This window comes from Barbus barbus (genome assembly GCF_936440315.1).
Source record: "Barbus barbus genome assembly, chromosome: 6".
NCBI classification, from domain to species: domain Eukaryota; kingdom Metazoa; phylum Chordata; class Actinopteri; order Cypriniformes; family Cyprinidae; genus Barbus; species Barbus barbus.
Window position 1 is genome coordinate 24,387,767 of NC_136734.1, and position 14,615 is coordinate 24,402,381.

At 37.9% G+C, this 14,615-nt stretch overlaps 2 protein-coding genes across 2 annotated transcripts; one reads left to right on the plus strand and one right to left on the minus strand.

Annotated features, from left to right (window-relative positions):
* The first annotated feature begins 1,120 nt into the window (after positions 1 to 1,120).
* On the plus strand, positions 1,121 to 5,023 carry LOC306870883 (aldo-keto reductase family 1 member A1-A-like). The gene is made up of 9 exons (XM_079418389.1): positions 1,121 to 1,149; positions 1,814 to 1,916; positions 2,045 to 2,164; positions 2,239 to 2,390; positions 3,102 to 3,297; positions 3,555 to 3,754; positions 3,896 to 3,968; positions 4,721 to 4,807; positions 4,893 to 5,023. Exons 2-9 carry the CDS (start codon positions 1,836 to 1,838, stop codon positions 4,956 to 4,958), a joined length of 975 nt encoding a protein of 324 aa, XP_079274515.1. The 5' UTR covers positions 1,121 to 1,149; positions 1,814 to 1,835; the 3' UTR covers positions 4,959 to 5,023.
* A 366-nt stretch (positions 5,024 to 5,389) lies between these two features.
* On the minus strand, positions 5,390 to 14,519 carry LOC306870877 (transitional endoplasmic reticulum ATPase-like). The gene is made up of 17 exons (XM_079418371.1): positions 14,359 to 14,519; positions 12,332 to 12,443; positions 12,065 to 12,237; positions 11,753 to 11,895; positions 10,220 to 10,350; positions 9,981 to 10,112; positions 9,800 to 9,902; positions 9,536 to 9,669; positions 8,943 to 9,078; positions 8,683 to 8,795; positions 7,762 to 7,926; positions 7,533 to 7,655; positions 7,214 to 7,426; positions 6,753 to 7,061; positions 6,516 to 6,671; positions 6,170 to 6,324; positions 5,390 to 5,978 (listed from the first exon to the last, which is right to left on the minus strand). Exons 1-17 carry the CDS (start codon positions 14,373 to 14,375, stop codon positions 5,873 to 5,875), a joined length of 2,421 nt encoding a protein of 806 aa, XP_079274497.1. The 5' UTR covers positions 14,376 to 14,519; the 3' UTR covers positions 5,390 to 5,872.
* Positions 14,520 to 14,615: the final 96 nt, after the last annotated feature.

Sequence of the window (14,615 nt, forward strand, 5' to 3'; positions counted from 1 at the left end):
TTATAGTGCATACGAAAAAACCTTTTCCTCTTTTCAACTTTTTGAAACACCCATCAGGCATTTCCTTACCTAAATAATACATTTATTTTTGTTTGTGCTCCCAGAAGTGTTGCCGCCTCACTAATACTCTAGCCTGATGTCACCCAAGAGATTTATGGCCCTCGCTGTTTAATACCAGAATACATATTCATGAAGAAAAAAAAAAAAATTTACCAAAAACTGAGTTTTGAGGCAGTCAGCTAGTATTTTGTCAGTGGGTCCAAAAACTAGGACATCTTATAATTATAAACACTGTATGCAGAGTCAGTAGTTTCAAGTTTGAATCCAATACAACAATTAGATCATTTAAGTATACATCTATTCCATGCCAAGCTACTGCAGATTTGCATATCAATGATAAAAATATCAGTAACAATAGTAGTTTATGATTTTTTCTCTCTAATTAAAATGAACCTCCTATTGCCAAATACACAAAGAGGTTTAACAATAAACAAACATACTCACATGCTATTTATTACAAGCGTTCTAAGACTACCCTCACTTAAAATTAGCCATTGGTGCTAATAGACTGCCAGTGACTCCACAATCAAGAATGTTATTCAGGGGGTTGCAGGGTTTTTCCCCCGCATTGAGATGACTAAGTCATTTAGTCTGACCAAATAAGGGATGTCGAGTGGACCTTGAGTTGAGCGTGCTGCCAAGTCACAACACTTGGAGCAGTCGTGAGACGGACAGTAATAATTCTCTGGCTCTATATTTGTCCAGCAGGAGGGCCTTAACAGCTGAGAGCGCTAAACCTGAGCATGTGAGAATGACTGACTCTGAACTGTTTTGATATATGGCTCCATTGTGAACATAACCAGAATAAACAGATGCCATTTCCTGACCCAAGCCATTTCATTAACTCCATTCCCCCCAAAGCCACACTGACAAGTGATGACATCAATACTGTTTAGTATGATTAAATGAAAAAAGAGAGTCAAAATATGTCTGAGTGTTCTTATCATATGATGTTCCTCAGATAGCTGTAGCTGTGTGGATGGCTTTTGGTTATTGTTCAGCCTTTTAGTAAACAAAGACTTTGACCTTAGTGTATAAAAGCTCAGTACCCGTGTCAGTATGATTGCATGTACTGGAGCATTATCAGAGGTAAGATAAAAACTAAATCATTCATTCTGTGGATTTGCAAAATTCAGCAAAATATTGTCTTTCTTTTTTCATCTTATGAAGTTTAATATACATAGGTTCTATTTTAAACCTATTAAACCTGAAATAATCACTCTAATTCAAGGCGAATAGAGTGAAAAATCTCAAGTATTAGGAAACCTCTGGAAAGGAGCAGGAAGCCTCAATATGACCAAAGTAAAATTAAGATTTATACATCATCTGAAAGCTGAATAAATAAGCTTTCCATTGATGTATTGTCCTATCCTAACCATTGTCCTATGGTTAGGAAAGGACAATATTTGGCTGAGATAGAACGATTTGAAACCTGGAATCTGAGGGTGCAAAATCTATGTCTTGAGAAAATTACCTTTAAAGTTGTCCAAATGAAGTTCTTAGCAATGCATATCAAAAATTGTTTTGATATATTTATGGTAGGAAATGTACAAAATATCTTAATGGAACATGATCTTAATATCCTAATCATTTTTGGCATAAAGGAAAAATTTGACAATGCATTTTTGGCTATTGCTACATTTTTTTTAAAGTTAGTCTAGATTTTATAATGGATAATAATAAATAATAAAAGTAATAATGCACACTTATTCAGGTCTACAATTTGTGTTTTTATTAATGTTTTTATTGATAGGAAAAAGTGCTTTAATTAAACCATGACAGCAACAATCGCTCTCTCCACGGGTCAGCAGATGCCAGCGGTGGGCTTAGGAACATGGAAAAGTGCCCCAGGACAGGTGTGTCAAAACCAACATAAGCTGATAAAAAGTTTAGTACAGCCCAAAATTGCACTGTACAGTATGCACTGTATATTCTTATTTCAGTATGTTTATTAGCTGATTTATTCATTGTGGCTGTACTGTAGGTGAAGCAGGCCGTATTAGCAGCTTTAGACTGTGGCTACAGGCATATTGACTGCGCAGCGGCTTACAGCAATGAGCGAGAGGTTGGAGAGGCCCTGAGTGAGCGACTTGGAGAAGGAAAGGTACCTAAAACTATACATGAAATCCATCAAATCATCAATACACCACACACATGTAATTTATAACTATCATATAGCCTCTGAGACCAGAAGACATTTTTGTGACCTCCAAGTTGTGGAACACCAAGCACCATCCAGATGATGTGGAGGAGGCCTGCAAAAAGTCTTTGTCAGATCTGAGGCTCAGTTATCTGGACCTGTATCTCATGCACTGGCCAGTGGCCTTTGAGTAAGTCTTTATGTTTCCATATCTATCTCTTGGATAGTGGAGCAATTTCACCAACATACACAACCATTCAAAGATTTTTGAAAGAAGTCTCTTTATGCTAATCAAGGCTGCATTTATTTAAAATAAAAAATGCAGTATGTTAAATATTACAATTTTAGATAACTGGTTTCTATTTGAATATCTTTAAAAATTGTTGCGAAAATTTCAGCAGTCATTATCCCAGTCTTTAATGTCACATAATCCTTTATAAATTATTCTAAAATATGCTGATTTGCTGTACAAGAAACATTTCCTATGATTATAATCTCCTATTATTATTATCATTGTGCTGCTTAATATTTTTGTGGAAAAATGTATACTTTTTTCAGCATTCTTTGATTAGCTCAAAACAACAGCAATAATTTGAAATACAAATCCTCTGAAGCAAAGTGCGAGAGAAAGAGGGGGGACAGGATCGCAAAGCTCTGCAAGCTGAGACTCGAACTTGGAACACAAAGCGCAACGGCCACGAAGCAATTGTCTTTTAATAAGAAAATAATCTTACTGACCCAAACTTCTGGACAGTAGTGTATTTGAAAAGAATAGGTTCAGTGGGATAAAATATGTTTCTGTGCAACAAATGTGGGCATAATTTCAACTGAATGAATGGTTTGAAAGTACAAACTTGTACTACAAAATATTACAGCTAATGTGTTTTCAATATACTTCCAGGAGAGGAGATGAGCTGATGCCCCGCCGACCTGATGGCACTATTCGGTATGATGACACTCACTATAGAAACACATGGGCAGCCATGGAGAAGCTGGTTGACCAAGGCCTGGTAAAAGCCATTGGCTTGTCAAACTTCAATGCCAGACAGATTGATGACATTCTCAGCGTTGCCAAACACAAGCCAGTGGTCAACCAGGTATTTAACAGTGATAATTGCAAAGACCCAAAGACTGTATTAATTGTAATTTGCCATTGACAACTAATGGCAATAAAGGTATTACTGCAACTTTACCTGTGTGGTCCTTTATCATACTTAGTCATTAGTATGATTTTTTTTTTTTTTTTTACCATTTAAACTATTCTGTTGTATTGTTTATTTCAATAAATGTAAATATATTTTATAATAACTATTATAAAAAGTTTTTTGTTTGTTTCATTCCAAACTATTTTCAGGTGGAGTGCCATCCATACCTGGTTCAGACTCAGCTGGTATCTCACTGCTGGAGTCGAGGGCTGGCAGTAACAGCCTACAGTCCTCTGGGTTCTCCTGATCGCCCATGGGTTACATCTGGAGAAGCCCACCTGCTGGATGATCCAAGGGTGGTCGGTTTGGCCGAGCGTTATAACAAGACCCCTGCTCAGGTCGTTATCAGGTGAGGATGGTCAGCAGATCCAAGAATATGCCCACAATGTCTGACGAGTAGGGATTCCTCCTTTCCTCTCAGAACATTTACTTAATTATTAGTGTAAGTTTGAGAACATTACACACTTCTGGATTTGTTTTTGACTCATAGATGGCACATACAGAGAGGTGTCGTTTGCATTCCCAAAAGCGTCACTCCATCCAGGATCAAGCAGAACATTGAGGTAGGTTGAAAAAAAGTCTTAAAACTTTATTTTTTCAAGGTTATATTACTTTCTCCTGCTCCATTTTACCATCCAGAGACAACTATAAGAGGTAGACGTTCCTAAAAGGTTTTTGGCTCTTTGCCAGCAAAACCAGACCAACCAATCACAGTCTCAACAATGACTCAACCAATGGTGTGATTGTGGGGCGGAACTAAATGTTTGTCCAGAAAACCTATCATTGTTTTTCTAAATCCATTTGGACATGCTTGTGACAGACATTCCACGCAACCTTTAAAATATTATTCATCCTCCATGACTCCTCATTTCAGCACATGCACCTGAGCTCTTGCATCTCAATTTAAATGCCTTGGCAGGTTATTTAACCACTGAGCCTCCGTGTAACCAAATCATGATTTAAATAAACCTGGAGGAGTGTAAGCAAGGTCAAACATCATTAGTGCTTATTCAGAATGTCAACAGAAGAGAGGACATACAGAGACACCTGGAGGACAAGCGCTGTAATGAGGAGAGAGGGGGACAAGTTATTAGGATAATCCCAAATAGATTATTTCAGTATTTAGTGAATATTTTTCCTTTATCAAATCTCATATGTGTGATCTGAGTGTGTGCTTTGTGATGGCTTAAAAGACATGAGAACCAATAACATTTGCCATCAAACCTGGTGTGGCATTTTGAACACACCAGCTGAATGAGAATTGAGTTACAGTGGTAATTATGTAAATATAATCATTGCTCACATTTGCACACAGGTGTTTGATTTTAAATTATCTGATGAAGACATGAAGGTGATTGAATCCTTCAACAGGAGTGAGAGGTGTATCATTCCAACTATAATGGTGAGTATTAAGTATATGTTAAGCATACAGTAGGTCACGGTTTTGAAATATTTGTTTGTGACTGAAATCTTTTTTCACTCCACAGAAAGATGGACAAAAGGTCTGGAGAGATGCAAAGCACCCTCATTTTCCTTTCAGTGATCCATATTAATAAAATTCAACAGAAAAGTGTGTAAACCTCTTAGGATTGAAGTTGCCATTTCTTCATAATCAAAGTCAAATAAACTGCATTTAAATTAGTTTATGATTTTATGGCAAACCCATATAGAGTACACACATGACAGTATCAAACAACTTACATTTAAGCTAGAGCAACTATAAAGCAAAGTTATTTGCAAGAGGAAATAATTGGGTAATTTTTAACAAGCATAAATACGGTGCATTTTTAAAGATGACAAACCCTAGTTTTTTTTTTTTTTTTAACTAGAAGAGGTTTTTATAAAAAAAAAATAAAAAGTTACTAAATCCTATCCAAATGCACATTTTTAAAAGCATTTATTTAGGAGATAAACATTATACAATCATTATCTGTACATGTTCGAAAATCCCATACCACTTCAAATTAAACACCACAACATGAGGTCCATTTCGTGAATTTTATTTAACATTTTTCAACCTTGTAATACATTATATGCTACATTCATAAAAAAAAAAAGTCATTAGCAATTATTTTTTTCTTTTTTAATCCTTCCAACAGCCTAACCCCACCACTAAAGCTGCTCATATAGCTTGTGAAAAGTTAATGAAATCACTATCGTGTATAGTTTTCACTGAAATTTACCCCCACCCACAGAACGTTAAGATTAAAGTTATCAGAAATCATCCTTTCACAAACCAGAGCAAAACACAAGCAGCTACATGCTTTTCTCCATCAACAGAGGGGGGAGGTTGACAGAAGGAGAACAAGGCGAATAAAAAACAGGGGGAATGGACATAAGAGGAAAAGCGGAAAATAATAGACAAAAAGCACAGTCCTAAAAATGTGGAATTTTTTTTATTTTTTGTCTTTTGTACATGGCGGCCTGTATGAAGATTGGCCTGTGAGGGTCAGCCACGTGGTCACATTTATCCATAAAGATCATCATCGTTGTCCTCATTGAAGATGGGGCCTCCACCGCCACCAGAAGAGCCCTGACTTGGTCCACTTCCTCCTTGGTTACTGGATGGGAATCTTATTAAATAAAATAATCAAAAAATAAATATGAATACATGGAAAACAAATGACATTGACAATATTATCCCATTAATGCACTTAATCCCCAGAGCTCATATTGTCATTCTAATAAAATAAAAATCCTTCATAATTCCATCATTCCTTCCTTCAAAACAAAATCTGCCACTAAACATGACTTAAGATCCCACCTGAAACTGCCAAAGCCTCTGCTTTGTTGTAGGGTCTGTGCGAACATCTCGTATTTGCGGATGTCGTTATCACTGACAGAGCGGCGGGCAAAGCGCATGGCTTCCTCAAAATGGTCCTTTCTAATCTCAGGCACAGGGTCATCTTCCTCCACCTCCTGAATATCCAAGAAAAATAAACCAACATGTAAGAAAATCCTAACTATCATACTAGTTTTTAAACCCATCACACCATAGTATTTAGGAATACACTTAAATACGCTTCAGTTTGCCCAACTATGAAAACTAAGTACTAAAAAAAAAAAAAACTTTAGAGCAGCACTTCATTAGGCAAACAATGAAATCTCACCATTGCAGAAGGGTTAGTCTGCCTCTCACGTTCCCGTCTGATTTCATTCTCAATGGACTCACGGATGGCCAGTTTACAGGCTCTCTGACAGATCTCAGTCAAGTCAGCACCGGAAAAGCCATTGGTCATCTTGGCCAAGAAGTCCACGTCAACATCCTACACACAAAGGAATACATTAATACCCAATAAGAAGATAAAAACCCTATTTAAAAAGAACAAAAAACCATCCACTTTCACCTTTGAGATTGGAGACTTCCTGAGGTTAGCTTTGAGAATGGAAATGCGAGACTTCTCATCAGGCAGTGGGATGTAGATAAGCTGGTCCAGTCGGCCAGGCCTGAGGATGGCAGGGTCAATGATGTCTGGTCTGTTGGTGGCCCCAATTATGAAGACGTTCTTCTTGCTGGACATACCATCCATTTCTGTGAGAATCTGGTTAATGACTCTGTCAGCAGCACCGCCACCGTCGCCAACATTTCCACCACGAGCCTTAGCAATGGAGTCCAATTCGTCAAAGAAGAGCACACAAGGAGCAGCTTGACGAGCCTGGAGCAGGACAATTTTAAAATGGATCCTTCATTTATTTGTCATTATAGTTGTAGCAAGAACGAACAAGATCAGTAGACCCGTAGCCTTTGAGAAGCATAACATCGAAAATCAGTCAGAAACCACCTGATAGAGAATACAAAATGAAATACCTTGTCAAAGATCTCACGGACATTAGCCTCTGATTCTCCAAACCACATGGTGAGCAGTTCTGGGCCCTTGATTGAGATGAAGTTGGCCTGGCACTCATTGGCAATTGCCTTGGCCAGCAGGGTTTTACCACAACCTGGTGGTCCATAGAACAGCACACCCTTGGATGGGGTCATGCCAAACTTAAGGAATTTGTCTGGATGTTCCACTGGGTACTAAAAAGGACAGAAACATTTGAAAGGATGTCAAAGAAAGTTTTGAGATGTAGCTGAGAGAACATTTTGTTGACCGTAAAACAAACAGGACTTGTGTGCTCCGTACCTGCACCAGCTCCTGCAGCTCTCTCTTGACATCATCAAGGCCACCAATATCCTCCCAGGAGATGTTGGGCACCTCCACAACTGTCTCTCTCAGAGCAGATGGGTTGCTCTGGCTAAGAGCCCACTGTTTGGTAGAAGACGGTGACAAATCAATAGTGTCTTTAGTTTCTGAATGCAATTTCTTTGTATTTGATTGGTCAGATGGTTGTAAGAGTTACTAAGATCCTCACCCTGAAATCATCCATTGTTACAGCCAAGGAGTTCATAACCTCTGCGTCGATGGTCTCATCCTCCAGATCAATGAGGTCCATTTTCTTTCGAATGGCTTGCAGAGCAGCCTCTGAGCAAAGTGCAGCCAGATCAGCTCCCACATGGCCATGGGTCTCATTTGCAACCTAAAGGGGCAAACGATGGACAGTTAAAAAAAAATTAAGAAATTGAAAACGCACCAAGGTAGTCATCATGAACTAAAGCCATTAAAATATGTTAACTGGAATAAATTAAGATTATAAAAAATAGATGGAAAAAAAAAAAAAAAAAAAAAAAGAGCCATTTACAATTTTTTTGTTTTTGTTTAAACAAATATTTCTAATTGGAAACAAATTAAACAGTTTTAAATATTACTTTTTTTTAGGTTTAGTTCAGTCAAAATCATATACAAAAACTAATAAATTAAACTAAAAACAGAAAAATAAAAGCTAAATTCAAAAATTACAGTAGCATGTAAATAACACTGCTTATGCGCCTGTATTTGATGGGGCACAAGCTCCAATCATTTGGTGCCCTAAATAATTTAGGCTGCAATGGGACTCAAACCTGACCTAGTCTGTTAAAATCCAAAAGTAGTGTATAAAAGCAAAAAAAAAAAAAAGTGCAAATTAACCTGATAACTACTGATCAGTAATATCTCTATTCCACAATGGAAAGGTAGGGAGGAAGGAAGAAAAAATAAATAATAATCTGCAAAATTGTGACATATGAAATTGCATTATTGTGGGGAGATGCATTTAAAATTTTTAATCCCTTTGGCTCAAAAATATGAGTGGGCAGAATTAAACAGGCATGATGCTCCTGCCAGTGCCTGATTAAGGAGACCCAGTTTAAATGAAAGTAAATCATCACTGAACGTTTTGACATCCTCCGAAACACACCTGCTCCAGATCAACATCATCTGCAAGCTTCATGTTCTTGGTGTGGATCTGAAGTATCTCAAGTCTTCCAGTAGCGTCTGGAATTCCGATGTCCACCTCTCTGTCAAAGCGCCCTGAAATCAAGAGAGTCAGAACATCAGCACAAGATGTTCCCTTCTAAGGTGCACTGCCTATACCAAGAATCCCGAACATCAACTAGAAATGTCTTGGCAAAAGATTTTTCTTCTTTACAGAGCAACAACTGGGCAAAGTGATCTCACCGAATCGCCTGAGGGCTGGGTCAATGCTGTTGGGTCTGTTAGTGGCTGCCATGACAATGACATGAGCCCTTTGCTTCAGTCCATCCATCAGAGTGAGCAGCTGAGACACAATGCGCCTCTCCACCTCACCATGAGTCTGAGAAAACAGATGAGAACCATTTACTGCAATAACCCCTAATTCGAAATTCACACGCTTACATCTCAGATAAGAGGTTGCTTTAAAGTAGGTGATATGCAATGGAGCGGTTTGCTTTAAAATTGAACAAGCATTTTGAATTCTGAATGTTCCAAATTTATGTAACATTCTTCTAAACGTTTTTATCCCATTCATATTTTTTCTCAACTTTGTTTTAATTAACAAAACCGACTTCATTAGTTTTAGTTAACAGACACTGTGCTCTTTTCAGTGATTTATTGTCTTTCAAACTGCGAGAACAGGGAAAAAAAAGGGGTGGCGGAGAATCAAGAATTTGTAAAAATGTTTTGGCTGAAACAGCTTTTGCCAGAAAAGTTTTTATAGTATTAATGTCACAAAAAAGGCAACAAATAAAATACTTCACTAACAGATAAAAACCACCACTCAGAAGTCTTACCTTCTCTCTTTTTGGTGCAATGGCATCAAGTTCATCAATAAAGATGATGGCTGGTGCGTTCTTCTCTGCTTCCTCAAAAGCCTTGCGCAAATTGCTCTCAGATTCACCTGCCAGTTTACTCATGATCTCAGGTCCTGGGATCATCAAAAGTTTGTCAAGCTCATTTTATCAAGATTTCAAAATGCGTTTAGTGTTAAAAAACAATCAGTAGCCATTAAAGATAACTAAATTAGGCATATTTATATTCTGTGTTGTCATCCGCACCATTGATGAGGAAGAAGAATGCCCCAGTTTCGTTTGCCACAGCACGAGCGATAAGAGTCTTTCCAGTTCCAGGGGGTCCATACAGCAGAATGCCACGGGGAGGCTGAACAAACAAGAAATGATTGGAGCCTCAGACTGCAAACAACTTAATGTGTGTATATCTTAGAGTGCAGATAATTACCTTCACTCCAATAGCCTTGAAGAGAGCTGGGTGTCTCAGAGGTAGCTCCACCATTTCTTTGATTTGGGCGAGCTGTTTCCTTACCCCTCCAATGTCATCATATCCAACCTCATTCAGAGACTCTTCCTCATCCTGCAAACAGGCATGCGGATACAATCATACACACTTCACATGCCCTTAACCCATATAGTACATTTTAAACCACGACAAAATTTGAAACATTTGTCAAATCTACTGACCTCTCTCTTGATGGGTTCCCCCTCACAGTGGATCACTGTGTCTGGGGCCACAATACAGTACGGGCTGGGGTCGGTCTCCACCACTTTGAACTCCACAGCACGCATGCCTCCTCTGACCAGGAAAATATCACCTATGAAAAAAAATAAATAAGCAAAACCACACATTAATATCAACACTTCAAATTTGTTTTATACACCAACTGCAGTTAATGTCGTCTTAGACAAACCACAAACTTTTACTAGGTCTTTAAACAACAGCTGACATTTCAAATGAAATCCATCAGGTGACAAATCAGACTTCATGCCAACCATCACGATGCACCAATTTAACTGGAATCCACGTAAGTGCCAAAACATACAAGAAAAGAATGAAAGACAGTAGTGCATATAAACCCAAATTATGTAGACTGTTTAAATGTTTGGGTTTCTTTAATGTCTTTGAAAGAAGACTCTTTTGCTCACAAAGCATAAATAAAATTATATATGAAATCCTACAATTTAAAATAACTTCAATTTAAATACATTTTAAAATGTAGTTCATTCCTGTGATAAAGCTGAATTTTCAGCAGCCAATAAAAGTCTGTCACTTGATCAATTTAATGCATCCTTGCTGAATTAGTCTTCCAAAATCAAAAGAATTTATCAAATAAAACTACCGACCCCAAATTTTTGCATGGTAGTGTACAACAGGCATGGGACTACAACCAGTTTCAAGGTATACCATGGTTTAGAAAATTCACGGTTTCAAAGCCACTAAAATTCCCCTATACAGTTCCTGCAGTATGCACAGTTTTTTTACGTGTCAAAGACGGAAAGTGCAGTACTCAGTTGTGTGCAGCGAAGGGCATAACGAGTCACATGACTCCTCCTCCAGTTGGTGCGAGCAGTCAGTGTTTACATTTGTTCAAAATCACTATTTAAAAAAAAAAAAAAACCTGCTGGCTCTCAGGTGTCTTTGCCACTGTTGGAGAGTTGTACGGAGGGAGACCGTGTGTGCATGTGTGTGAGACACACTCGCACTCTCTCTCCTTACGTGTATGTGCACACATCTTTGTACCTCACCTGGACTGAAAGATGAATATGCAGAAAGTGAGCATGTCTCCAAAAACCTTGTTGAGCTGCAGGTTTAATAACTTTTTTTTTTTTTACAGAAATTATGTTTTGATTTATGTTTTTAATTATTGAGCTGTTGGTTTAGGCTCACTTAAGTGACTGCACTTTATTTAAAAAGAATTCAATTATTTATCCTGACATGTTTACTGTTCCAAAATGTTCTATAGGTTTCTTAAAAATAAAATACATTGTGTTCAGTAGAAAAAGTTTTACCCAGATATTTAAAAATAACATTTTAGAGCTGTAATCGCAATACTGTGATATTTTTTTATCTGAGGTTATCATACCGTCAGAATCTCATACCGGCCTAGGGTACAGACAATGAAAACATAAAAAGTAACATCTCACAGTTGACTTAATGAACAGAATAAAAAGAACCTACCTGATTACTTTTATAATAATTTTTAAAGCTATATTTACCTTTACGGATTGGTCGGTAAGCCTCCAAGAAGTAAGGCTTAAGATAGACCTCAAACAGGTTGCCAGTGATGCCCTCCACTGTGTCATCGATGGGCAGAACGTGAATGCGCTTTCCATATTTCACATCTGGACATGGCTGAATACTGAAAGCCAGAAAGATGAACAAATGAATGATCCATATATTCAGAGGTACATTTTGAAATGCTAGTATCATAGTCCTGTCACTTAGAATAACTAAAATGGCAGAAACTACATATAATGACTGAAAGATCCTGGGAATGTAATGAAAGTTTAGACAGAAAACAGTCTTACCTGATGACATCACCAAGGCGCACTCTGAGGTTGTTGCGGACCACCCTGTTCATGCGAACCTTTTCGTCGGAGCAGGTGTCATCAGACAGGACGATGCAAACAGTCTCCCTCCTCTTCTTGCCCTTCAACAGCACTGTGTCCCCCCTAAAGAGCTGGAGCTCATCCATCTTTGCCTGAAAGAGCAGAGAAAATGTGATGGGACATAAAGACCTCATACAAGTGAAAAAGGAAGGAGGATATTTTTATACATTTAACTCAAGAGGTTACCTGAGAGAGAGACACAACACTGTTGTCTTCATTGATGGATTCATCAACAATCAACCTATTTGGCCTGTTCTTCTGCTTCAGAATGGCAGTGGAAAGATCATCATTTTTGGATCTGTATAGAAAAGAACAGCATTTTAAAGCAGTGGCTCAACTTTTTTTACTCAAAGGACCATGATGCTGGCTAAAAGTTTTCCTCTGGTATTCCAGCTGTAATTATGACAATAATGCTGGTTCACAAATGCTTTATTTAAAAAAAAAAAAAAAAGAGAGCCGATATATAGATGTATATAAAAACATGATTCCAGAATATTCTGTATGTTCTTCATACATTCTTCATTAAAAACAAGAGTTATTGAGGGGGAAATGTTATCGCAGTTTACATGATAATTTGTGTTTTCAGTATTTAAACAGATTTATTTTAAATAATTTTAAGTAACCTGAGGCCCTCAGTGAAACACAAAAGATGTTCAGCAGAATGACAGTTGACAGTCTCAGACACAGTTCACTTTTATTGGCTCAGAAAAGGGTTTATAAAAAAATAAAAAATAAAAAAAAAATCTCAATATAAAATGGTAACCAAGACTGGCTGTTATTGAACAAACGTGCTTTTGTGTTCCACAGAACAAATTTAACTTAGCGATTAAATGACAATGATTCTGACAATCACAATGTCAGGTGAATTGTCCCTATAACAATGTTTCACATTTCTCATGTGGTTACCAGAGACAGATAGTTGCTATTTTATTTCTTTCAGTATCACTTAAGGCGAAAGTGAAAGATACGTTACGGTTCATATGAAGTAACGTTAGTACTTTCATGTAGAAAAAAAAACGAGAAACATTAGATATTAACCTGGCTGTTACGATGGAGTCGATGGATAAGTGCATTTCTGCTCTTATGCACGTTTGTCAAGCTCAAGTTACTCTAGAGCTTTCCACAAAACACTGGACTGAAAGCCGTAATGATCCGCTAGATTTAGGCCAGGATGTGGTCGTGAGCAAGGCCTAAGTGCAACTGATCCCGCAGAATTCAACAATTTAAGTTACAGTTTTATAGTTTTTTTTTTCTGAAAAGACAGTGGACAAAAGAAACTAAACAGAGTTATCAGGCAGACGTCAAATGACTGCGGCCAACAACGCGTATGTAAATTAGCTAACAACACTGTGACAGCTAACAGACAACACACGCTAGGTTTCTACATACTTCTGAACTGTATAATTAACTCCCTCACATAAGTGCTAGTTTTTTTGTCGTGTAAGTTACGCAATCTAAGCATATATTGTTCAGGTAGATGAATGTATGATTTATATTCCTCTCAGAGTGTGTGATGGGAGCTAGCAGCAGTTAGCCATCTACAGTGGCCAATGACACAGCAAATGCTGCGGTGTTAATTTTAAATCGCTGAAATACAAGCATTTTCGCGTTTATAAAAGCTCTAGAGTCAGGTATAGTTAACATCTAACGTTTTTAACGTCACATCTTGTCAAGTTGTTTTCGGTTTAATGGTTGAAATATCCAGATCACGGGATTTATAGTCATCCCCTGCTACTATTTGCTTTTACACAAAGCCGGTTTGACGCTTTAGCTCACTTTGTTGCTTATTCACGGCTTCACGATTATAGACAATTAAAGGTATATATATATTTATGAAGCGGTATACGAGTCGTTTAAGCGTGTTGTACGCGTTTATCCGAGCAGATGCCGGGGGGCCGAAAGCCTCCATCATATGCCAAGATGACTCAGTCCGGTTAGCTTCCATGCTAAACGCAGCTGATATTAGACTCAGTCGCATTAAAACTCCCCAAAAGTTTTAAGGAGTGACGAAAACGTTAGTATCTGAAGAGAGCAAAATAATATCAATTTACATGTGCGCTCGGATGAAAAACCTGTAGCGTGTAAACTCGCACTTTTCATTGACCACCGTTTATGATGCGTTCGTCTTTTAGCTTCATGGCTAACTGGTTCTCAACAAAAAAACAAAACAACCACGATCGCACTAAATGTCACACCAAAAAAATTGTACTTACTCTCCACCCGAAGCCATATTGCTTCTTCCGAAAAAATGTATAAATAGTTGATGGAAATGAGTAGTTCTTTTAAGTGACCGATTCCAACCTTCACACTAGCTTTTTACCTCTGCACTGGATTAGCCTGCTAACATCAACTCTGCGGAGAAGTTTCCTCGCCCATTGAACGACGAGCCAATCAGAGCACTTGTTGAGATTCCTTGCGCGGACCGATTGGCCAATCGCGGTCCGAACGTGGTAAAGCGCAAACACCATTG

Bases quoted from the DNA above. Each gene is read 5' to 3' on its own strand.
- LOC306870883 (XM_079418389.1), top strand. From the start codon at position 1,836: ATGACAGCAACAATCGCTCTCTCCACGGGTCAGCAGATGCCAGCGGTG. The intron at 3,298-3,554 runs GTATTTAACAGT...AACTATTTTCAG, and splicing joins ACAAGCCAGTGGTCAACCAG to GTGGAGTGCCATCCATACCT. The intron at 4,808-4,892 runs GTGAGTATTAAG...TTCACTCCACAG, and splicing joins GTATCATTCCAACTATAATG to AAAGATGGACAAAAGGTCTG.
- LOC306870877 (XM_079418371.1), bottom strand. The intron at 8,796-8,942 runs GTGAGATCACTT...TCTTGATTTCAG, and splicing joins CCCAGCCCTCAGGCGATTCG to GGCGCTTTGACAGAGAGGTG. The intron at 6,325-6,515 runs GTGAGATTTCAT...TTGGATATTCAG, and splicing joins AGACTAACCCTTCTGCAATG to GAGGTGGAGGAAGATGACCC.